Source organism: Pongo pygmaeus, chromosome 6, assembly GCF_028885625.2.
Source record: "Pongo pygmaeus isolate AG05252 chromosome 6, NHGRI_mPonPyg2-v2.0_pri, whole genome shotgun sequence".
Lineage (NCBI taxonomy): Eukaryota > Metazoa > Chordata > Mammalia > Primates > Hominidae > Pongo > Pongo pygmaeus.
This window is the reverse complement of record NC_072379.2, coordinates 46,535,164-46,561,092: the sequence shown is the minus strand read 5'-3', so window position 1 is coordinate 46,561,092 and position 25,929 is coordinate 46,535,164. Positions and strand designations below refer to the sequence as shown.

Here is a 25,929-nt window from a genome sequence, read left to right as displayed (position 1 = left end):
TTCGAGACCAGCCTGGCCACCATGGTGAAACCCCGTCTCTACTAAAAATACAGAAAATTTGCTGGACGTGGTGGCGTGTGCCTTTAATCCCGATTACTCAGGAGGCTGAGGCAGGAGAGTCTCGAGCCCAGCAGGCGAAGGTTACAGTAAGCTGAGATTGTGCCACTGCACTCCAGCCTAGATGACAGAGTGAGACTCTGTCTCAAACAAACAAACAAAAAAACAAAAAAACTTTTATTTAACCCCAGATATAAAAATTACTTAGCTACTTTAGATTTTTTGGTACTAAATCTTCACAATCCACTTTGTATTGTACACTCACAGCATATCTTATCTCAGCTGGGTCTAACCACATTTCAACTGTGCAATAGTCACATGTTAAGACTAAAGCCTTCTGAATGGACAACTTAGTTCTAAACAGCTTGGTATTTGCACTACTTTGGGAGAGAGATGGTATTTGACATGTTTTGGGGCCACCCACCACTGGTTTACCTCACTTTCTATAACAACCTTGGGCTTTCTTTTTTTTTTTTTTTTTTTTTTTTGAGGATTCACCTTTTTTCTGTCCTCAGTCTGTGTAGCTGTGAAGCCTGCTCTGTTTCTACGGGTACATGACTCAGATTGGGCAGTTGGAGCCTTACAGTTCTCTTACAAGGTTGAGACTTAACCCTGAGATTTCATATACAGAGTGAGGTCCTCTTACCTGTGCAGTGTGAGTGTGAGGGTGAGGGTAATCATCTTGAGACAGGATAGGTTCTGAGAATAGAGCAAGCACTGAGAAATGGAGAGAAGGAACGTAGGCCCTTGCCATAGGATTTTGATAGTTCTGTTTTTTCCATAATTACAGTAGAAGCTCAGAATATTGAGAAATTAACCTTGTTTGTTTTTTTAAAAAATTGGTGTACATTGGGTTTTCTGTTACTTGCAAGAGTGACATTCCAAGTAAATAAGTATGGATTAGGGAGGTTCAGTATGGTCTTAGAATGTCCCAGCAGCAGAAGGTTGTTCTCTTGTTGATCAGAGTGGGGGGGGTTTTCACCAGGTAGAAGTCAGATCCTTTGTGATTCCCAGGATCTCAGATGCTTGAGTTGACTTTTTTTTTTTTTTTTTTGAGATGGAGTCTCGCTCTGTCGCCAGGCTGGAGTGCAGTGGCCTGATCTAGGCTCACTACAAGCTCCGCCTCCCGGGTTCACGCCATTCTCCTGCCTCAGCCTCCCGAGTAGCTGGGACTACAGGCACCCGCCACCATGCCCGGCTAATTTTTTGTATTTTTAGTAGAGACGGGGTTTCACCATGTTGGCCAGGATGGTCTTAATCTCTTGACCTCGTGATCTGCCTGCCTTGGCCTCCCAAAGTGCTGGGATTACAGGTGTGAGCCACCACGCCCAGCCTGAGTTGACTTTTTACCAGGGTTTTTACAGACCTGTTGGTGGGCAGATACTTAACGATCTACTCAATTAAAAGGATCAGAAATGCAAATAACACAATTATTTATTCCCCTGATGGTGGTCTCACTGAGTCTTATTTACTTTGCCTGTGAGTTTAGAACTTACTGTTTCCAACTTTTATTGAATTTTAAATCTCTTGTCTTTTAGGGACTTTTTAACTATAAATTCCTTAATATTTTTCTTTTCACAATAAAGTTCCTCTGTAAGAAGTATAAATGAGTTTACTATGACCACGGTAATGCAAATATATATAAATAATATATATAATAATGCAAATATACATAAAGAAAAAATTAATTTCCCATTTTCTCTTGCCACTTTTTGCCAAATCCAGTGTTAACAGCTTAGTATATATCATTGATGCTGTATTAAAAAGGAAAACAGAAATGGAAAAATATATTAGATATATGGTTGACCCTTGAACATCATGGGTTTGAGCTGCATGGGTTCACTTATATGCAGATTTTTAAAATAAATATATTGGAAAAGTTTTTTTTTTGGAGATTTGCAACAATTTGAGAAAACTCAGATGAACCATGTAGCCTAGAATTTTAAAAAATTAAGAAAAAGGTGGCTCACACCTGTAATCCCAGCACTTTGGGAGGCTGAGGCAAGTGGATCACTTGAGGTCAGGAGTTCAAGACCAGCCTGGCCAACATAGCGAAACCCCATCTCTACCAAAAAATACAAAAATCATTCGGGCGTGGTGGTGGACACCTGTAGCCCCAGCTACTTGGGAGGGTGAGGCAGGAGAATCACTTGAACCAGGAGGCAGAAGTTGCAGTGAGCCGAGATTGTGCCACTACACACCAGCCTAGGTGACAGCAAGACTGTCTGGAAAAAAAAAAAAAAAATTTAGTCCAGGTGTAATGGCTCACCCCCATAATCCCAGCACTTTGGGAGGCTGAGGTGGGCGGATCACAAGGTCAAGAGATTGAGACCATCCTGGCCAACATAGTGAAACCCCGTCTCTACTAAAAATACAAAAATTAGCTGGGCGTGGTGGCGCGCGCCTGTAGTTTCAGTTACTCGGGAGGCTGAGGGAGAGAGAGAGAGAGAGAGAGAGAAAAGATTCTTTTTTTTTTTTTTTTTGAGACAGAGTCTCGCTTGTTGCCCAGGCTGGAGTACAGTGCTGTGATCTTGGCTCACCACAACCTCTGCCTCCCGGGTTCAAGCGATTCTCCTGCCTCAGCCTCCCGAGTAGCTGGGACTACAGGCTTGCACCACCGTGCCCTGCTAATTTTTTGTAATTTTAGTAGAGACGGAGTTTCACTATGCTGGCCAGGCTGGTCTCGAACTCCTGACGTTGTGATACGCCCGCCTTGGCCTCCCAAAGTACTGGGATTGCTGGCATGAGTCACTGCGCCTGGCCTAGATTAGATTCTTACTGTCTGAAGTAGTGGATAAGGACACTCAGGGTCAGTTCTTGATTCTATCTGGCTGTCTTTCATTGCATCCCCTACCCCTTTTGCTCTGATTCTTTCTAACCCATGTTTAGCAGTCTCAAAAGCACTAGTAGCATCTCTTTTAAGTGCTAACCATGTGGAGAGAGTATTTCAGTAGTAGTAGTTATAGCCACTATACACTATATCTTTTCTAGAGAACAAAAGTACCTCACCATTGAAATTAGAAAATTATATATATATGTGTGTGTATATATATGTGTGTATATATAGATGTGTGTGTGTATATATATATATATAGAGAGAGAGAGAGAGAGAAACAGTCATTCAGGCAGTCTGGCATGCAAAGACACAGAGAATCTGAGAGTGACACAAAAATAAACAGAATAGTTTTTCTGCTTTAAAAGTCCTGTGTTCATCCTTCCCCACCCCTGCAACTCTGGCAACCCCTAATTTTTTATTTATTTATTTTTTTTTTGAGACAGAGTCTTGCTCTGACACCCAGGCTGGAGTGCAGTTGTACCATGTCAGCTCACTGCAACCTCAGCCTCCTGAGCAGCTGGGATTACAGGTGCGCACCACCATGCCTGGCTAATTTGTATTTTTAGTACAGATGGGGTTTTGCTGTGTTGGCCAGGCTGGTATGCAACTCCTGACCTCAAGTGATCCGCCTGCCTTGGCCTCCCAAAGTGCTGGGATTACAGGTGTGAGTTACTGCATGCTGTCACTGATTTTTTTTTTTTTAAACTTTATCCATAGTTTTGCCTTTTCAGAATGTCATCTAGTTGGAATCATACAATATGTAGACTATTCAGATTGGCTTCTTTTACTTAACAGTATGCACCTAAAGTTCCTCCTTGTCTTTCTGTGGCTTTATAACTCAGTTATTTTTTCACTCAAAATATTCCATTGTATGGGTGTACCACAGTTTGTTGAACCATTCACCCACTGAAGGATATTTTGGGTACTTCCAAGTCTTGACAGTTATGAATAAATATTTGTATGCAGGTTTTTGTGTTAAGTTTCAGCTCCTTTGGGTAAACACCAGGGATTGATGGATTATATAAGGTAAGAGAATGTTTACCTTTTAAGAAACTGCCAAACTGTCTTCCATAGTGTCTGCTAAGCAACAAATGAAAGTTTGTGTTGTTTCACATTTTTACCAGCATTTGGTGTTGTCAGTGTTTTGGATTTTTGCAATTCTAATAGATATGTAGTGGTATCTTATTGTTGTTTTAATTTGCTGTTCTCTGATGAAATATGATGTTAAGGCCGGGTGTGGTGGCTCATGCCTATAATCCCAGCACTTTGGGAGGCCAAGGTGGGCGGATCACATGAGGTCAGGAGTTCAAGACCAGCCCGGCCAACATGGTGAAACCCGGTCACTACTAAAAATACAAAAATTAACTGGATGTGGTGGCATGTGCCTGCAGACCCCGCTACTTGGGAGGCTGAGGCAGGAGATTTGCTTCAACCTAGGGGGCAAAGGCTGCAGTGAGCCGAGATCATGCCACTGCACTCCATCCTGGGCAACAGAGTGAGACTCTGTCTCAAAAAAAAAAAAAAAGGAAAAAAGAAAGGAAATATGATATTAAGCATTTTTTCACTTGCTTATTTGCCATTGGTACATCTTCTTTGGTGAGATGTCTGTTCATATGTTTTGCCTTCTTTTTAATTGGGCTGTTTGTTTTCTTTTTTCTTTCTTTTATTTTGGAGACAGGATCTCGCTCTGTCATCCACGCTGGAGTGTGGTTGCACAATCATGGCTCACTGCAGCCTCAAACTCCCAGTCTCAAGTGATCCTCCCACCTCAGCCTCCTGAGTAGCCGGGACTGCAGGCACTCACCACCAAACTCGGCTAATCTATTATTATTATTATTATTATTATTATTATTATTATTATTATTATTTGGAGAAATGGGGTCTTGTTATGTTGCCCAGGCTAGTCTCCAACTCCTGCCTTCAAGCTATCCTCCTCCCTAGGCCTCCCAAAGTGCTAGGATTATAGACGTGAGCCACCATGCCTAGTGGATACCAATCTCCCAGTCTGACTTGTCTTTTCATTTTCTTAGCAGTGTCTTTTGAAGAGCAGAAGTTGTTCTTTGGTTGTTTTGTTTTGTTTTGGGTCCTGCTCTGTCACCCAGGCCTGGAGTGCAGTGGTGTGACTTTGGTTCACTGCAGCCTCTTCCCCACAGGCTCAAGCGGTCTTCCCACCTCAGCCTCCTGAGTAGCTGGGACTAAAGGCACATGCCACTGCACCTGGCTAATTTTTGTATGGTTTAAAAATTATTTTTTGGAGAGACAGGGTTTTGCCACGTTGCCCAGGCTGGTTTCGAACTCCTGGGTTCAAGCAATCTGTACACCTTGTTCTCCCAAAGTGCTGGGATTATAGGCATGAGCCACTGCACCCTGCCAAAGAGCAGAAGTTTTAAATTTTAACACTATCCAACATATTAGTTTCTTCTTTTCACATATTGTGATTTTGGTGTCTTATATAAAACGTCATTGCCAAACTCAAGATCACCTAGATTTTCTTCTGTGTTCTAGAAATTTAGTTTTGCAGTTTACACTCAAGTCTATGATCCATTTTGAGTTAATTTTTGTGAAAGGTATAAGGTTTGTGTCTAAATTCATTTTGTTCACTTGTTGGTGTCCCCTTGTTTAAGCAGCAGTTGCTGAAAAGACTATCCTTTGTCCATTGAAATGCTTTGACTCCATTATCAAAGATCAGTTGACTGTTTTTTTAATGGATGCATTTCTGAGCTTTTGTATTCTGTTTTATTAGTCTAGTTATGTTTTTTTTTCCCCCCCCACTGATACCATACTGTATTAATTACTGTAGCTTTATGGTCAGTCTTAAAGTTGGATAATGTTGGCCCTCTAACTTTGCTCTCATAAAATGTTTTCTTGCTACTCTGAATCTTTTACCATCTATATAAACATTAGAATCAATTTGTTGATAATCCACACAATAACTTGCTGGGGTTTTGATTGGGATTGCTTTAAATGCATACAGCAAGTTGGGAAAGAACTGACATCGTGACAGTGTGGAGTCTGTCTGTGTGCATGGAATTTCTCTTCATTCCTTTGATTTCTTTCATTAGAGTGTTATTATTTTCCTCATATAGAGTACTTGGGATTATATGTGTGAGCCACCATGTTCAGCTAATTTCTGTATTTTTAGTAGAGATGGGGTCTCACCATGTTTGCCCGGCTGGTCTCGAACTCCTGACCTCAGGTGATCTGCCCACCTCAGCTTCCCAAAGTGCTGGGATTAGAGGCGTGAGCCACCATGCCTGGCCTGAACATTGTCCTTTGATTCTTTCTTAGAGTTTCCATTTCTCTGCTTTTGCATTTTGTCCACCTTTTTTCCATTAGAGCTCTAGGAATATTAATTAGAGCTTTAAAAAAATTAGTAGTCTGATAATGCCAATATTTCTGCTATATCTGAGTCTGACTCTGATGCTTACTTTGTTTCTTCAAACTGTGTTTTAGCATGCTTTAAAATTTTTCACTGAAAGTCAGACATAGTACATGATGTAGAAGGAACTAAGGTAAATAGGCCTTTAGTGTAAGGTTTTGTGTTTATCTGGCTAGGGGTTAGGCTATGTTCACTGTTCACTGTACCTATAAGTATCAGAGGCCAAAATTTCCTCTAGTGTTCGTGTTTTTGTCTCCCCTGTTGTCTTTTGGTTTCTCTGGAATTTCTTCTTAAATAAGGTCTGAGGTGTGCAGTTTGTTTAGTTGTATTCTCCACTTAGTATACAGGAGCCATATTTGTATAGTGTTAAGGTGTAGAGGGAGGGAAGTGTTCTATAGCCTAAAGATTTGTTCTCAGTCTTTTAGTGAACCTGTGCCCCTAGTCTGTAGTCTCCACAAGTACTTCTAAGTTTTGGTTTTTCCCTGCAGTGCGACAGGAGTGCTAGAGGATGCTGGTATTGGGTATTTCATTACCCTAAGTCTAAGGCTAGAATGCTCTGGAGTTGAATATTTCCCTTCTAGATTGGTAAGGCTCTGGTGGAACCCTGGTAGGTTAGGCTCTGATAAATAATTTCTCTTGAAGTCAGGCCTTGTTAAGGACAGAATGCTCTGGGCATATTTCATCATAACTACATATTTTTTTCTGATCTTCACTATGATAATCTGGCAGGGCTTCTGGTTGTTAAAAACTGACCAATGTGGAGGCCTCTCAGACAGGGTCCTGCTGTAGTTTTTAATTAAAACTTGTTCACGCTGAACCTCCAGCTTGGTTTAGGCTTTCCTACCTTGGTAATGGTTCCCAAGGAGCTTTCTGCAGTTTTAAGTTGTGGTTCTCTGTATCCTGTACCTGCCTGCCTTTCTCTCTAATTTTGGGGGCAGTGGTTTGCCCTGTGACTCCAATTTCTGTGATGGCTTTAAGAAGAGTTGTTGCTTTTCACCTTTGCTTTTCTTTTATTTTGAGTATGGAATGGCAGTTTTTAACTCCTTAAATTCCAGACCAGAAACCCGTCGTCCGCAGGGCTAATATTTTTTCTATATTTTACTTTTCTTATTAAAGATTATAACATATATCTAGCTGCATAATATACTATAATATGGATATACTAGATTTATTCAACCTTTGTTTATTGATGGACATTCAAGTTGTCTCAGCTTTTTTCCATTATAAATAGTACTGCTAAAAATATTCTTGTACATGTATATTTGCATACTAGTGCTGTTATTTCTTTACATTTACTCTTAAAAGTGGGATAGCTAAGTCAAAGGATATTTGTATTTTTAATAATACATATTGTCTGATTACTTGGCCCAAACATAGCAGTGTATGAGTTTCCTTTATTTGGCTATTACTGGATGTTGTCAGTCTGATAGAAGAGAATGGTATCTCATCATTGCTTTGATTAGTACTTTCTTGAAAACTGGTGAAGTATGGAGCATCTTACATATGTTTATTAACATTATAATTTTCTCTCTGGATTCTTTATTTGTGGACATTGACATTTACTTTCAGTTGGGTTATTTGCTGTTCCCCTTATTAATCTGACTGTTAGGCACAATTGATAATATTTCTTAAAATTGTACTTTTGGAAAAAGTTAGAAAATTACAGCATAAGAGAAAGTAAAAATCACTTACCTGTTCACACAGATAAACTCCTCTTAGAGTTTTGATACTAATATTTTTCTAAGGATATGTATATAAGATTTCCTATCATAATGAAATTTTGTGTGGCATGTTACAGTTCCACAACTACATTACATATGATTTTATTAATTTTTAAATACAATATTGGAAAAATATGAAGCAATATAAAAATGTTTTTAAAAATGCAGGTCATGACCTACTCTGTTGATTGCATGACCCACAGTTTGAAAAACATTGCCTTAAACCAGGGTTTCCCAGCCCCCAGGCCATGGACAAGTACTGGTCTGTGGCTGGTTAGGAACTGGGCCACACAGCATGAGGTGAGTGGCAGGTGAGCGAGTGAAGCTTCATCTGTATTTACAGTGGCTCCCCATAGCTCCCATAACTGCCTAAGCTCTTCCTGCTGTCAGATCAGTGACAGCATTAGATTCTCATAGGAGCACAAACCCTATCGTGAACTGCACATGCAAGGGATCTAGGTTGTGCGCTCCTTATGAGAATCTAATGTGTGATGATCTGTCACTGTCTCCCATCACCCCCAGATGGGACCATCTAGTTGCAGGAAAACCAGCTCAGGGCCTCCACTGATTGTACATTATGGTGAGTTGTATAACTATTTCATTATATGTTACAATGTAATAACAATAGAAATAAAGTGTACAAGAAATGTAATGTACTTGAATCATCCCAAAACCATCCCTCCACCCACCCGTCCCCCCATCCCCAGTCCATGGAAAAATTGTCTTGCATGAAACTGGTCCCTGTGCCAAAAAGGTTGGGAATCACTGCTTTAAACTACATAAATATATAACCTTGGCTTACACCCATAATCCAGCACTTTGGGAGACTAAGGCAGGAGGATAGCTTGAGGCCAGGAGTTTGAGACCAGCCTGGGTGATATAGTAAGACCTCGTCTCTATAAAAAATTACAGGAATTAGCCAAGCGTGGTGGCACACACCTTTAGTCCCAGCTCCTGGGGTGGCTGAGGCAGGAGGAGGAGCACTTGAGCTGAGGAAGTGGTGGCAAGATTGTACCACTGCACTCCAGCCTGGGCAACAGAGTGAGACCCTGTCTCTAAATAAATAAATAAATTATATATATACATACACACACACACACACACACACACATGAAAAACCTTGATAAAAAGTAAAAACCAGTTTTAAAATATAGGAACATGAAATTTATCTCTTAATTCAATTTAATAATTTCAAAGCCTTCTGAAATTTTACTTACATTTTTAAGAGACTCATTATTACTAAAATATTCAAACATCTAAAAGTAGATGAGATCAGGATTTTGAGACCAGCCTGGCCAACATGGCGAAACCCTGTCTCTACCAAAAGTACAACAGTTAGCCAAGTGTGGTGGCGGGCACCTGTAATCCCAGCTACTCTGGAGGCTGAGGCAGGAGAATCGCCTAAACCTGGGAGGCGGAGGCTGCAGTGAATTGAGATCGTGCACTGTACTCCAGTCTGGGTGACAGCGCAAGACTCCGTCTCAAAAAAACATTAAATTAAATTAAATGAAAATAAAATAAAATATAAAAATAAAAGTAGAGGAAATAGTATAATGAACCCCAGCGTCCCCATCCTTCACTTTTATAGTTAACACATTTTGCTAAATTTATTTATCTCTGTCTACTTAAAAAAAAGAAAAAAAAAAAAAAAACTCCTGGATTATTTTTAAGTGAATCTCAGGCTCACTGTATTATAAAAGTTAGTCTTTGATTATGGAGAGACAATAGATAATGAAATTGTAGTTATATTTAAAAAGAAAAGAGACCTTATAGTTAACAAAATTAGCCGTAATTTTATGTCATCTAATGATCTACATTCACGTTTACCCAGTTGTCTCAAAAATGTTTTTTATAGCTGCTTTGTTTGAACCTGGATGCAAACAAGATGGCATGTTATTCATATTAATATTTTAAGTCTCATAATTTATAGTAGCTCTTCTTGCCTTTTAAACATTTTATTCCATTTATTTATTGGAGAGTAGACTGCATTTTCAGTTTGGCCAGATGCTTCCTTTGGGTGTTAGTTAGCTTGTTCTTCTATCCCTCTTATTTCCTCTAAATAGGAATTAAATCCAGAAATTTATTTAGATGCAAATTCAATTCTTTGGCAGTTGTATTTAAAAGATGATAGTGGAAGCTACTATATCTTGAAGTTTCTGTGGGCAGGAATTTGGGAGCATCTTGGCTTGGCAGTTTTGGTTTGGAGTCTCTCATAAGATTCTAGTGAGATATTAGCTAGGGTTGTCATTAGAAGGCTTGACTGGGGTTGGAGAATCCACTTCCAAGATGGCTCCCTCACATGGCTAGCAAGTTGTTCTCTTGGTGGGAGGTCTCACTTATTCTTTACGTGGGCCTTCCACAAAGTTGCTTAAATATCCTGACAGCCTTGGTGGCTGGCTTCTCCTAGGTTGAATGATCTAAAAAGTAAGGTAGACGCTATATTGTCTTTAGGACCTAGACTTGGAAGTCACATCATTCACTCTCCAATATTCTGTTGGTCACACAGACCGTCCTTGAATCACTGTGGCATGGCCTGGATGCCAGATAGTGAGGATCATTTAGCACCATTTTGGAGGCTGGCTGCTGTAGATGATTTCAGTTTCAATTTCAGAGTACAGGATTTATACATCTTTGACCTTATCTTTCTTGTAAACTAAAGCCCTGGTTCCTAAAATATTAACATAGCTTGCTTTGTTCTACCATATACATGTAATAATTTTAAAGTAACAATGCTAATATTAATTACTAACGAGACTACTGAATGCAGTTTAAGATTTCTTAGTGATTCTTTTTGTCCTTAAAATATACCCCCCAGCTGTATATAGTCAGTATACTGTATTGTAGACAGTTTATGCAACCAATTTGATAAACATAAATCCACCTAAAGGTGGATATGTTTCCAATTTTTTAGGGATTGCTTTTTTTCCCTTTTTGATTTAATGATGTATTTTAATTATATAAAACATTTACTTGGTTTCAAACTCTAAACTATAAAACAGGTACATTCAGAATAGTGTCACTTCCATTCTTCTTTTTCTTGTTCTCTCCCTTACCCATGGGTAACTATTTTAAATATTTGTTTCATCCTCCAATGTTTCCTTTGTACATATTCACATTCCCTTTTTTTATATATAAAAAAAATAGCAATGTTGTAAGTGCTCTGCTTTACCTTTTTCTTTTCATTTAACCATATATGCTGAAGTTTACTCCATGTTAGTAGACAAAAATCATTTTGTTAGTAGACAAAAATCATGCATTGCTTAGAGGCACTGCACTGTGTGGTTATACTATAGTTTATTCAGCTAGTTTCCTAATGATAGATATTTTCATTGTGTAAATAATGCTGCATTGAATAGCCCTATGCATACATCATTTTGTATTTTGGCCAGTGAATTTTTGGTACAAGTTCCTAGAATTGGGATTGTTAAGTCAAAGGGAAAAACTGAATGTGATTTAGCTAGATATTGCCAAATTTCTCTTCAGAGGGCTTGTATTTGTGTATTTCTACTGCCAATGTATGAAAGTGTTTCTTACAGCTTTGTCAGTAGACTCTGGAGTTCTACTTTTAGATTTTTGTCAATTTAGTATCTTGGTCAAGTTTTAGTTTGGGAAATTAATTAATTAATTAATATTTATTTTGAGACGGAGTTTCGCTCTTGTTGCCCAGGCTGGAGTACAATGGCATGATCTTGGCTTACCGCAGCCTCTGCCTCGTGGGTTCAAGCGATTCTCCTGCCTCAGCCTGCCAAGTAGTTGAGATTACAGTCATGCACCACCATGCCTGGCTAATTTCGTATTTTTAGCAGAAACGGGGTTTCTTCATGTTGGTTAGTCTGGTCTCGATCTCCCGACCTCAGGTGATCCGCCCACCTCAGCCTCCCAAAGTGCTGGGATTACAGGCGTGAGCCACTGTGCCTGGCCGTGAATTTTTATTATGAGCAAGATTAAGCTACTTTGCATTCACTTAGGGGCACTTTGCCCTTTTTTCGGATGAGCTAATTGTCTCTTTTTCTCACTTTCTGTAAGGTCGTTGATCTTTTTTCCCCTTAATTTAGAGAGTTTTTATTTTGTTTGTATATACAGGTAGAGAGTTGCCTGTTGCCCAGGCTGGAGTGCAGGAGTGCAGTGGTGCGATTGCGACTCACTGCAACCTCCACCTCCCAGGTTAAGTGATTCTCCTGCCTCAGCCTCCCAAGTAGCTAGGATTACAGGTGCCCACCACCATGCCCAGCTAATTTTTTTTTTTTTTTTTTGCGACAGAGTCTCTGTCACCCAGGCGGGAGTGCAGTGGCAGGATCTCAGCTCACTACAACCTCCACTTCCTGCGTTCAAGTGAGTCTCATGCCTCAGCCTCCTGAATAGCTGGGATTATAGGCATGAGCCACCATGCCTGGCTAATTTTTGTATTTTTAGTAGAGACAGAGTTTCACTATGTTGGCCAGGCTGGTCTCGAACTCCTGACCTCAAGTGATCCACCTGCCTCAGCCTCCCAAAGTACTGGGATTACAGGCGTGAGCCACCGTGCCTGGACTGTAGTTGATACTAATAATCACTCTGCAGTATAAGTTGCAGCTAATTTTTTTCCAGGTTGCTATATTCTTTTAATTTTGCTTGTGGTATTTTTAGCCATGCAGAGGATTTTTATTTTTACATAGTCATATTTGTCATATTTATTATTTCTTGGTATAAATTATTTCTTGATTCCTAGTTGGAACTTTTTTTCTACTCTTAGGTTATTAAGGAATTCTGTGTTTTTTTTTAAGTACTTTTATATTTTTTTAAAAAAATTTAGATAACTGATTCATTTGCTTTTTTTTTTTGAGACCGAGTTTTGCTCATGTTGTCCAGGCTGGATTGCAATGGCACAATCTCAGCTCACTGCAACCTCTGTCTCCCAGGTTCAAGCGATTCTCCTGCCTCTGCCTCCCCAGTACCTGGTATTATAGGCACCCACCACCACACCTGGCTAATTTTTTGTAATTTTGTAGATTCATTTGCTTTTTATGCTGGTGTATAGTGTGAGAGACAGACAAGTTTTATCTTTTTCTGGCTATTCAGTTATCCCAATACCACCAATTAAAAAGTCCATCTTTTCCACACTGAATTGATATGCCATCTTTATCATATAGTAAAGGTCCATATATATGTGGATATATTTCTGAATTTTGTTTTATTTCATGTTTATTTACCAGTATCACACTTTTTAATGATGGAAATGTATACTGGTTTAATATCTGGTAGTGTGTACACATACCCCCTTTCTCTTTCAGGTGTTACTTTGCTATTCTTAATTATTTTTCTATGTGGATATACATTACAGAAAAACAACCAATAAGTATCATGAAAAATTGGGCTGTGTCTAATTTATAAACTAACATAGGGATAATTAACATCTTTATCATGTTTAGCCCTGCTATCCATTTGCTCATGTGTACTTTTCTGTCTTGTGAGAGTGTTTATAGTTTAAAGGATTTCTCACATTTCTTATGTGAGCTTTTTAAATTTAACTGATTGATTAGCTATTACTAATGGGGTCTTCCATTTTATATTTTAACTGGTGGTTGATGTTAGTGACTACTATATGTAATATTCTACTTTTTTAACTTGTTTAACTGTGTGTAATAATTTTTTTGTTGTCATTGAGTGTTTATGGCTCTCCAGAGGCCAAAAACTTGTTATCTGCATTTAAAGATAGTTTTAGCTTTCCTATGTCAATTCTTAAATCTCGAATTCAGTGCTGTTTAATGGAAATAGAATGTGAGCCGTTGTATTTTAATTTAAAATCATCTGGTAACTTCATTTTAAAAAAAGAAACAGGTCGAAATTAATATTAATAACGTATCTAACCCAGGCGTGGTGGCTTGTGCCTGTAATCCCAGCTCTTTGGGAGGCCGAGGTGGGTGGATCACCTGAGGTTAGGAGTTCGAGACCAGCGTGGCCAACATTGTGAAACCCCATCTCTACTAAAAATACAAAAATTAGCCAGGAGTGGTGGTGTACACCAGTAATCTCAGCTGCTTGGGAGGCTGAGGCATGAGAATCACTTGAACCCGGGAGGCGGAGGTTGCAGTGAGCCAAGATCGTGCCACTGCACTCCAGCCTGGGCAACAGAGTGAGACTCTGTCTCAAAAAAACCAACTAAACAAATAATACATTTAACTCAATGTATCTAATAGATTATTTCAGTATGTAATCAAGAACACAAATTATTGAGATATTTTATATTCTTTTATTTTGTACTGTCTTCAAAATTCAGTGTGTGTTTTGCACTCATAGCATTTTTATTTTTAATTTTTTTCTATATACTTTTAATAATTCTCAAAGTCATACCAGAACTCATAGCATTTTTTAACTAGCCACATTTCAAGAGCTCAGTAGCCACATGTGGCTAGTGGCTAGTAGCTACTGTATTGGACCATGCAACTCTTAATGCTTTCTTTTATCTTTCTGTGTGTTACATAATGCCACCAATATTATGTTAAATAACAGCAGAGATAGTGGTGTGTATATATTTGATAATTGACTTACTTATACTCAGCATGCTCAGTACATTTCCACATCAATAATTACATCTCTATAACCTTTTTCAAAGTTACATGGAGTGGCATAAGATATACCAGAAGAACTTTTTTGACGTATTGTTTTGTTTTTAAGTGTTTTATTATTACATTGCTTTAGTGATCATGCTTACAGCTAAATCTTTGCAATCTTGCCACGTGAAAGAGTATGCAATTTAAAAGTGGTGTACAGTTGCTTTGATTTGTATATTTTGTTTAGTAATGAGATTAAATATTTTTCGTGTGTTTTTTGGACATAGGCATTCTTTTGCATATTGACAGTTCATTTGATTTCTTATTTTCTGTTGTGGGATTGGTATTTTTTTGTATTGATTCTTTTTTTGTTGTTGTAGTTGTTTGAGATCTTGGTCTGTCTCCCAGGCTGGCGCGATCTCGGCTCACTGCAACCTCCGCCTCTCGGGTTCAAGTGATTCTCCTGCATCAGCCTCCCGAGTAGCTGGGATTACAGGCATGTACCACCAAGCCCAGCTAATTTTTTTGTATTTTTAGTAGAGACGGGGTTTCACCATGTTGGCCAGGCTGGTCTCGAACTCCTGAGCTGAAGTGATCCGCCCGCCTCGGCCTCCCAAAGTGCTGGGATAACAGGCGTGAGCCACCACACCCAGCCGTTTTTGTATTGATTTGTAAGATCTCATTTTATATTAAGGATGTTAATCTAGTATATGTTATAGATACTTCTCCAGTTTGTCCTTTTCTTTTCTTTCTTTTTTTTTTTTTTTTTTGACAGGGTTCACTCTATCACCCAGGCTGGAGTGCAGTGGCGCAATCACAGCTAACTGCAACCTTGACCTCCCAGGCTTAGGTGATCCTCCCACCTCAGCCTCCCGAGTAGCTGGGATTACAGGCATGTGCCCCACATCCGGCTGTTTTTTTGTATTTTAGCAGAGACGGGGTTTTACCATGTTGTCCAGGCTAGTCTCGAAACTTCTGGCCTCAAGTGATCCACCCACCTCAGCCTCCCAAAGTGTTGGGATTACAGGTGTGAGCCACCGTGCCCAGCCCTCCTTTTTTTTTTTTGAGACTGGGTCTGTCTCCTTCTGTCACCCAGGCTGGAATGCAGTGGCCCTGCAGCCACAGACTCCAAACTCTGGAGTTCAAGTAGTCCTCCTGCATCAGCCCCCAAGTAGCTAGAATTACAGGTGTGCACTACCACACCTGGCTAATTTTTAAATTTCTGTAGAGACAGGATCTCTCCATGTCACCCCAGGCTAGTCTCAAACCCCTGGCCTCAAGCAGTCCTCTCACCCCGATCTCCCAAAGTGCTGGGATTACTGGCATGAGCTACCATGCGCAGCCATCATTTGCCTTTTATTTCTTCCATACTGTTTCCTTAGGCAGTACTTCTGCATTTTCATTTAGTGAATTGAAATCTGTTGGCTTTTTATTGCATTTTTCTTTGATATAACTGTCCACCTCCTTGTGGGATTATACATTTGTCAAAACACTGTTTTATCTATTCTTTCTTCACTGACTTAAATTGGCTATTTTTATAATTATTAGATACATAACTGAGATTTGTTTTCTGGTGTGTATTATTTCCACTGTTCTGTCAGTCCCTACAGTATGACACAGGTCAGATTAATTTCTAGTAGGGCAAGTGTTTATTTTCAGAAATGTTTTGGCTAGTACTCTGGTTTGTTTTCTTCAAGGATAATTTTAGAATTATTTTGTCAAGTTAAGTCTCCTAACTTCTGGTGACAAAAGAGAAAAACCATTGGTCCTTTTATTGAAATTGCTTTAAAATACGGAGTTTTTTATGTGCGTGGTGCCTCAAACCTGTAATCTAGCACTTTGAGAGCCAAGGTGGGAGGATCTCTTGAGTTGGGGAATTCAATACTAACCTGGGTAACATAGAGAGACCCCATCTCTACCAGAAATAAAACAAACAGAAAAATTAGCCAGATGTGGTGGTGAGAGCTCATGACCCCAAGTATACTTGGAAGGCTGAGGTAGGAAGATCACTTGAGCTAGGAGGTCAGGGATACAGTGAGTTGTGATGGTGCCACTGTACTCCAGCCTGGGTGACAGAGTGAGTGAGACCCTGTCTCAAAAAAAAAAAAAAAAAAAAAAAAAAAAAAAAAAAAAAAAAAGAGAAAAATACAGAGTTTTACAATTTGGTGTTTATTAATGAATTTTGTGTATGTGTGTATATATATATATATATATTTTTTTTTTTTTTGAGATGGAATCTTGCTCTGTTGCACAGGCTGGAGTGCATTGGCACCACCTCGGCTCACTGCAACCTCCATCTCCCTGGTTCAAGTGATTCTTCTGCCTCAGCCTCTGGAGCAGCTGGGATTACAGGTGCACGCCACCATGCCTGGCTAATTTTTGTATTTTTAGTAGAGATGGGGTTTCACTATGTTGGCCAGGCTGGTCTGTAACTCCTGACCTCAGGTGATCTGCCCACTTTGGCCTCTCAAAGTGCTGGGATTACAAGTGTGAGCCACCACGCCTGGCCCAGTTTTGTATAATTCTTTTTAAAGTTTAGTCCTGGTCATTAGTAGTAATTTTTTTCTATTGTGAAGTCATTTAAGTTTTATTTTCTAGTGAATTGTTGCTTCATATATGAAGTCTTTTGCTTTTTTTTTTTTTTCTTCTTTGAGGCTAGGTCTGGCTCTGTTGCCCAGGCTGGAGTACAGTGGCTCAATCTCAGCTTACTGCACCCTTTGCCTCCTGGGCTCAAGCCATCCTCCTACTTAGTCCCCCAAGTAGCTGGGACTAAGATAACACACCACTACACCAGGCTAATTTTTGTAGTTTTTGTAGAGACAGGGTTTCGACATGTTGCCTAGGCTGGTTTCATGTTCCTGACCTCAGATGATCCACCTGCCTCAGCCTCCCAAAGTGCTGGGATTATAGGCTGAGCCACAGTGCCCGGCTGTCTTTTGCTTTTTAAATACTGATTTTTCTTTTTTTGAGACGGAGTCTCACTCTGTCACCCAGGCTGGAGTGCAGTGGCGTGATCTCGGCTCACTGCAAGCTCTGCCTCCCAGGTTCACGCCATTCTCCTGCCTCCGCCTCCTGAGTAGCTGGGACTACAGGCACCCACCACCATGCCCGGCTAATTTTTTGTATTTTTAGTAGAGACGGGGTTTCACTGTGTCAGCCAGGATGGTCTCTGTCTCCTGACCTCATGATCCGCCCACCTTGGCCTCCCAAAGCCCTGGGATTACAGGCATGAGCCACCGGCAATTTTTTTTTTAATCTCATACATAATATCTAGCCTTTCCTATTAAATATGACATTGGTTGTTAGTTTCAGGGAGGTACCATAATAAACTTTTAAGAAAGACTCCTTCTGTTGCAAGTTTACCAAGAGTTCTTTGCTCTGTTTTAAAAATTAGGAACTTATCTGAACCAAGTTCAGATGCCTTTTTTGTCTTGGTGTTAGTTTTTCTGCTTTTCACAAACGTAGTGAATTATATTTCTCATTCAGTTTGTGTGTAAGTTTCCTTTAGGATTTCTGAATCTCTCATAAGTACGTTTGTATAGTTTGTGTGTGTGTGCCATGTGTTATTTTTGGTTTTGGTAGCAAGACTAAGCTGTTTTCTATAAAATAAAGTTGTAATTTCAAATTATATTGTTTTTCCTCAAATTCTTGCTTTTAGGTACTCTGGAGCTGTATAAACAGAATTAAATTACATGTTTATTGAGGCATTTAGAAGTCACCTAACATCTTTCTTGGCCTGTACTCTTTTTTTTTTTTTTAATTAAAAGCAGTTCTTTTACCAACTTTTAATTTTTTGATAAACTATATTGATTTTATTCAGCTTCTAAGAGACAATTTGATGTCTAAAACATTAATCACACCTAGAAACTATACAATATGGAGAACAGCAGGGTGTTTTTTTTTTTTTAAATCATAACGGTTTTTTGGGGGGAGAAGAAAATAGATTAGATGTTTTCTTGGGATTTATTTATTGATATTATTAAGTCCAGAGAGAAAGATGAATGTTATTAAAGTAACAAAGTAACACTTCTTTTCAAGGATTAATTCTTTCTCTACCAGCCTTTTATTGTTAAAAATTGTGAATTTATGGAAAGGTTGTAGGAATAAGTTTCTAATGTATTAATTATTCTCATTCTTAGGTGCATTTTATCTGGTGTTTGAATATATGGACCATGATCTGATGGGACTACTGGAATCAGGCTTGGTTCATTTTAATGAAAATCACATAAAGTCATTTATGAGACAGCTCATGGAGGGTCTGGATTATTGTCATAAGAAGAACTTTTTGCATAGAGATATTAAATGTTCCAATATCCTTCTAAATAATAGGTATGGGTATGAACTTTATATATATTTAAAATGAGTTTTACCATGGACATGTACATGGAGAGAATAGACTGGAAACTAGTGGCGGGGAATGTCGGGGGTAGTGAGCATTGAAAGTTACCTATTAGGTACAGTGTCCAACATTTGAGTGATGGGTACCCCAGAAGCCTAACCCCTACTATTACACTTGTAATACCCATGTCACCAACAAGTACATGTACCCCTGAATCTAAAATTTTTAAAATAAAAAAAGGATACGGTGTTACATGATGTTGCACCTTGATTATGTTAAAAAAGATTTAAAAAATTTAGTTTACTTTATACAAACTATTTAAAAATAATCAGGCCAGCCACAGTGGCTCACGCCTGTAATCCCAGCACCTTGAGAAGTAGAGATGGGCGGATCACTTGAGACCAGGAGTTCATGACCAGCCTGGCCAACGTTGATGAAACCCTGTCTCTACCAAAAAAATACAACAGTTAGCCTAGCGTGGTGGAGCACGCCTGTGATGCCAGCTACACAGGAGGCTGAGGCATGAGAATTGCTTGAATCCAGGAGGTGGAGGTTGCAGTGAGCTGAGATCACGCCACTGTACTCCAGCCTAGGTGACACAGCGAGACTCTGGCTCAAAAATAAAAATAAAAATAATCAACAATATTATAACTTGGGATACCTCAAAAGTTGTGTTAAATAGCTGTTAGTGGCCGGGTGGGGCAGCTCAGCCTGTAATCCCAACACTTTGGGAGGATGAGGCAGGCGGATCACTTGAGGCCAGGAGTTCAAGACCAGCCTGGCTAGCATGGTGAAACCATATCTCTACTAAAAATACAAAAATAAACCCGGTGTGGTGGCACACGCCTGTAATCCCAGCTGCTACGAAGCCTGAGGAACAAGAATCACTTGAATCCCAGAAGTGGAGTTGAGTGGAGTCAGTGAGCTGAGATAGTGCCACTGCACTTCAGCCTGGGTGACAAAGCAAGCAAGACTCGGTCTCAAAAAAAAAAAAAAAAAAAAATCCAATAATAGTCTGTAATGCATATAAAATAATACTTAGTTGACTTTTCTGTTTGCTATTATTCCAAGTAATGTGAATGGATCATCTAATAAGCAATGTAATTTCAGCTTTAGGTTAAGAATAGATTTTAGAAAATTTTAAAAAGGCAGTCACAGTTGTAAAGTGAACTTTTTGGAAGAGTGTACACACACATACACATTCACATATTTAAAACTTATGTAAATAAGCTTAGATTTGTAACATCTTATATTTGAACCCTGGTAATTCTCTTGTAATTGGTACTGTTTGTTAATTTAAATAAGACATGCCTGGTTCTTATTTTAATTAATAGACAGTGTTCTATGCACCTAGCCCCTCTAAAACTGGAGAATTAAACAAATTAAAAGTGATGTCACTTAGTTCTTGAGCACTGTTACCTTGAACAAGAAATTTGTCTTACTGCTAAGTAATAAAAATGATCTCATTTTATTTTCATTGAAGTATGCTTTTCTAAATAGGAACTGAATAGTAACAAAATACTATTCTAATATTATAATACAGTAATTATAATAATCATATTACTATAATAATTTTAAGACTATCCAAGGATATGTTTACTTTCTTGTTTTGTGAATTTATCCACTACTTGCCTTTCCCTGTATTACCTTGATGATATTGCAGTGTGAGCAGAGTTAAAGTTTACATAGGTTTTTTTTTTTAATCAGTTCTAGGCATAGAATATAAATGTGTGTTGTCAATTTAGAGTAAATTAATACCTTTTGTTCATTTTGTCTTACTTCCACCAGAGGACAGATAAAACTTGCAGACTTTGGACTTGCTCGATTGTATAGCTCAGAAGAAAGGTAAGCATACCTTCAAATGAATATTGTAGATACTAGAGTTTAGTATTAGAAGCTATACTAAGAATACCTTCTTGATAGTTTTATTTTTTAAAGAGAGATTTACTTTTCATGGTTAGTACATAAAACATTGAAATTTTATACCATATTGGGTTGATTATTGTAATTACAATATTTTATACATTATCTCTATTTAAAAATTGATCTTTAACACAGGTAAAAATGATTTTTTTAAAATGAACATCTTTAAGTGTGACTGAAGTGAACTTATACTTAAATTTCTAATGCATATTCAGATATTAAATATTCTTAATGAAAACCTTTTAAATTGCATTTTTAAACTTATAAACTTTGTTTTCATTATTATTTTAGACAGGTTTTATTGTTATATCTACAGTTCTTTGTTTTTTTAACTCCCTAGAACCCTTTATTTAAACCAACTGTTGGGAGGATGTTCAGTGTATAAGACACAAAAAGATAGAACTTTTCTGGCTAAAGTTGGATTATATACCCAACTTGGCTTTCTTTGTGCCTGGTGGTAGCGAAATATGATTTGTCTTATTAAAACTAATATGGGATTTCAAAATAAAATATTTTTGTGCAATAGTAGGTTTTATGTAAATACGGAATTAATTTGGCTTAATAAATCTTTAGTCCATTTACCCCATTCCTTTCTTGTCTTTATTTTCATATATATATATCTGAAATAATATATTTAAAGAATTTTTAAATTCTTTTATGACAATTCTGTCATTTCTTTAGTATCATCATAGTTTAATATAATGAAACATCAGTTGATTGCAGTCTTAGGAATAGATGTTTACTTTCATTTAATCTTTGCTTTTTTCTGGTTAAAGCAATAAAGAAAAACTCTCGTTTGAATTTTTCAGAGTAGAAAGTCTATTTTTTTTAAATCTTGCAGTGCCTGTGACATAATTCTGGAAAGTATTTTCCTTATATAGTGTTCTAGAGTAGAGGTTTATAAGTGATATGTTTTGGATCTATTCGAGTTCCATGAAACCCCTCAGAAAGTGTGCTGTGGGCCAGGCGCAGTGGCTCATGCTTGTACAAATCCCAGCACTTTGGGAGGCAGAGGCAGGCGGATCACTTGAGGGTCAGCACTTGGAGACCAGCCTGGCCAACATGGTGAAACCCCATCTCTACTAAAAATAGCTGGGCTTGGTGGTGCACGCCTATAATCCCAGCTACTTGGGAGGCTGAGGCACAAGAATCACTTAAACCTGGGAGGCAGAGGTTGCACTGAGCCGAGATCACACCACTGTACTCCAGCAAGACTGTCTCCAAAAAAAAAAGAAAGGAAGGGAGGAGGGAGGGAGGGAGGAAGGAAAGAGAGACAGAGAGAGAGAGAAAGAGAAAGGAAAGAAAGTGTTCTGTGGATGGGGTTTTGTGATTGGACCTCCAGTCCTCTGTACCAACTTTCACCAGAGTTACTTGGTTTTTATTTGTTTTAACTACTACACTTAAAATTAACATTTTATTTTAGGAAAGGGTTGTATGAGTGTTTTTTTTTTTTTTTAAGTTTAAAACTGTTTTAAAGCTCAAAAGCTATATCCCTCATTTTGCATTTGAGCAAATTGAGACCCAGAAAGGGCTGAGTTACTTTCCTTTTTAAATTTTGAAATGTGTATACATTGTGAAATGGCTACATTGAGCTAATTACTATGCATTACCCCACTTTTTTTTGTGTGTGCCAACACTTAAAAATCTACTCTCAACAATTTTCAAGAATACATTAAGTGTAGCTGCCAAGTTGTATAATAAATTTCTTGAATTTACTTTTGTCTAACTGAACTTTTATATCCTTAGGCCAGCATCTTACCCCCATACTCCCTATGCCCAGTATCTGGTAACTACCAGCTCTACTCTCTACCTCTATGAGTTGAGGTTTTTTAGATTTCACGTATAAGTGAAATGATGAGTTATTTGTCTTTTTGTGCCTGCCTTATTCCACTTAACACAGTGCGCTTCATGTTCATCCATGTTACCATAAATGACAGAATTTCCTTGTTTTTTTAAGACTTGAATAGCATTTCATGGTGCGTATATGCCACATTTTCCTTTTTTTGTTTTGTTTTGTTTTTTCTGAGACAGAATCTCACTCTGTCGCCCAGGCTGGAATGCAGTGCTGTTAATCTCAGCTCACTACAACCTCCACCTCCGGGGTCCAAGTGATTCTCCTGCCTCAGCCTCCCAATAGCTGGGATTACAGGCCACATTTTCTTTATCCATCCATCTCTTAGTGGACACTTAATGTTGATTCCCTATCCTGGCTATTGTGAAGGGTTGAGTGACTTTAAAGATCAAAAAATGTTGGCAGAGCCAAGGGTGTATAGTTAAGTTTTCAATTCCCAATTTTTTATTCTTTCTGTCATATATAATACTGCCTCTTGGTAGAAGTTGAAAGGAAAAATTGATCTGAATGTGTACTTAATCCAAAACTTCACTTGAAGTATATTTTTTTCTTCTGCTGTTTAAGAGGCATGTGTATTTTATTTGAGACAGTCTCACTCTGTCGCCTAGGCTGGAGTGCAGTGGTGTGATCTCAGCTCACTGCAACCTCTGCCTCCCGGGTTCTAGCGATTCTCCAGCTTCAGCCTTCCTAGTAGCTGGGACTACAGATGCGCACCACCACGCCCAGCTAATTTTTGTATTTTTTAGTAGAGACAGGATTTCGCCATGTTGGCCAGGCTGGTCTCGATCTCGTGACCACAAGTGATCTGCCTGCCTTGGCCTCCCAAAGTGCTGGGATTATAGGCATGAGCCACCGTGCCCAGCTGAGAAGCATATATATGACTAAATTAATGTGGCTATTATTTTGGGCAAGTTCTGGTTAATTAAGAATTCTATCTGCTAAGCTGGTTGAGATTTCACTGTAGTTAGATTTTGCTTAATATAAGTTTGTGTCTGTCGTTAATTATATAAATTCTTTTCTATGGAATGGAAAACAGCTAATTACCATTTTAATCTAATAGATTCTTGTTATGCAGATATTTGTGCACATTTGGAATAGATATGTTTCAGAAAAGCTGATTGTAAAGCCAAATTTTATATTATCAGGCTCCATTTTCCCATTGATTTTCATTTTAAAATATAATTTGGGTTCCATTGGAGTGCCGGAGTGTGGCGTGTTCACTGGGCCATGGTCCCTGTTGCCCTGCTGGATTGATGTAGAAATTTTGAGTTTAGAGAACCAGAGTTTTAAAGTCCCATAACTTTGCATCTTCAGGTAATGTATACTGAATTTTTCTGCTCAGTGAAATGTATAAGAGGAAAATTCAGTCTGTCATTTTGTTTTAAGAGCAAATATCCTATCATTATGGGGTTCATATACTCCTTTAAAACTTCTCTTTTTTTTTAAGAGAATAATTCTGATTTCTTTAGACTCTCCTAGAGAAGTAGTATTAATATAATGGAATACCTTTAAAATACATATGTTGCTCTAGTGAACCTTAATAACATACTGATTTTAAAAGAAATCTACCTTTAACAGATTTATTGTATTGTCTCAAATTTTCTAGATATTTTTTGAGATAAATATATAACAAATGATTTTTCATTCATATTTCTGCTTCGTTATAAACAGAGAGCCAGGTAGGGCCTTACTGTAATACTCGTGCAAATACAAAGTCACTTTGAAGTATTTTTATTTTCTAAGTAGTTAATATAGATCGAATAACTGAAGTGTTCAAGAATTTTGTGTAAGGTTTTTTGTTTGTAAATAGAGCAGATTTCAGCTTACAACTGTAATAGCATCAACCACAGCTCCCATTAGATTTTGGATGTTCGTTTTTTGAATTTGGGGAAAGCTGGATGGAGTTACAGCTGGTACTTGGGGGTCTGTGACCAATGTGGATCTGCTCTTCATGTGCCTATTGAAGAAAGAAAGAGAACCACTGGATTAAAATTAGAGGGGAAAATGATTTCTTAAATTTCAGTCATTTTCTCATTTTGAACATTGGTATTTATACTTTGTCCCATTCTGCATTGGGAACTTTAAAACTTGAGAATAGAGATTTTTGCCCCATTTCTTCATTAACTGTTCATCTTTTAGTATATGATTTTTTAAGTATAGTTTTTCTGACAGCTACAATGTTTCTCTCCTTAGTTTTTATTTTACCAAGTCATTGCTCCAGTGGTTTTCAAAAGGATGGAATATCTTTCTCTCTTCATGTGACTGTCCTGTGTGAAAAAAATGTTTTCCATATTAACTTGAAACTAGCTTCATTTTCTAGAGAAGAAACTATAATGTAACACTTTATTTGTTTGTTTATTTGTTTATGAGACGGAGTCTCACTCTGTCACTCAAGCTGCAGTGCAGTGGTGAGATCTTGGCTCACTGCAACCTCCACCTCCCGGGTTTAAGCGATTCTCCTGCCTCAGCCTCCTGAGTAGATGGGATTACAGCTGCCTGCCACCACGCCCGGCTAATTTTTTCTATTTTTAGTAGAGGCGGGGTTTCACCATGTTGGCCAGGCTGGCCTTGAACTCCTGACCTCAAGTGATGTACCCACCTCTGCCTCCCAAAATGCTAGGATTACAGGTGTGAGCCACTGTGCGCAGCCCTGAAAAACATATCTTTAATAATGTTACTGTGATCAAAATGAAAGTTTTTTAAACAATAACCAGAAAGCATGCTACATTTCCATATGATGATCCAGTAAGGAGAGAGAAGGGAAAAATGAAAAGGGCCTTAGAGCATTAGCTCACTAATACCACCCTCCCAAAACGCACACACCTTTTTGAAGGCAGCATCGCCATCTAGTGGCTTTTCAGAACATTGTTATTGAGAGCAAAACTAAATTTTCCCAAAGTTGAAGGTATTAATGAGAGGAAGATAGTATTACCATATTTTATTCTTTTGTGTTTTATGTTCCCTAAAACATTGACTGCATTCATGGTAAGTGCTTGGTTGATGCTGATCTGGGAGAAGGTGATCTTCATCTGGAGGATCCTCCTGATGCAGATGAGTACAGGGAGCTTTGGGGATTCTAGGTAATAAAAAGGATCTTCTGAGAATCACTAGACAAGACTGGAACCATGGTAATAAAAAAAATTACTAATAACAGATGAATGACAATAAATAATATGATTAAACAATCTTCAGGAAAGGAGATCTCATTTAGATCACTGACTTTTAACTGTAAGATCAAGATTAAATTATTCTCCCTTCAACTCTAATGGAGTAGTCTTTATTTTTGAGCATA

The 25,929-nt window shown here is 38.3% G+C and overlaps 1 protein-coding gene across 2 annotated transcripts in view; it reads left to right on the top strand.

The window, feature by feature from the left end:
- CDK13 (cyclin dependent kinase 13) overlaps positions 1-25,929 on the top strand; it is a 143,734-nt gene that overhangs the window by 75,402 nt on the left and 42,403 nt on the right. For both annotated transcript variants that reach the window (XM_054497223.2, XM_054497222.2), the window contains exons 6-7: positions 18,663-18,852; positions 20,651-20,707. In XM_054497223.2, coding sequence (XP_054353198.1) covers positions 18,663-18,852; positions 20,651-20,707 — 247 coding nt within the window. The remainder of the gene's footprint in view (positions 1-18,662; positions 18,853-20,650; positions 20,708-25,929) is intronic.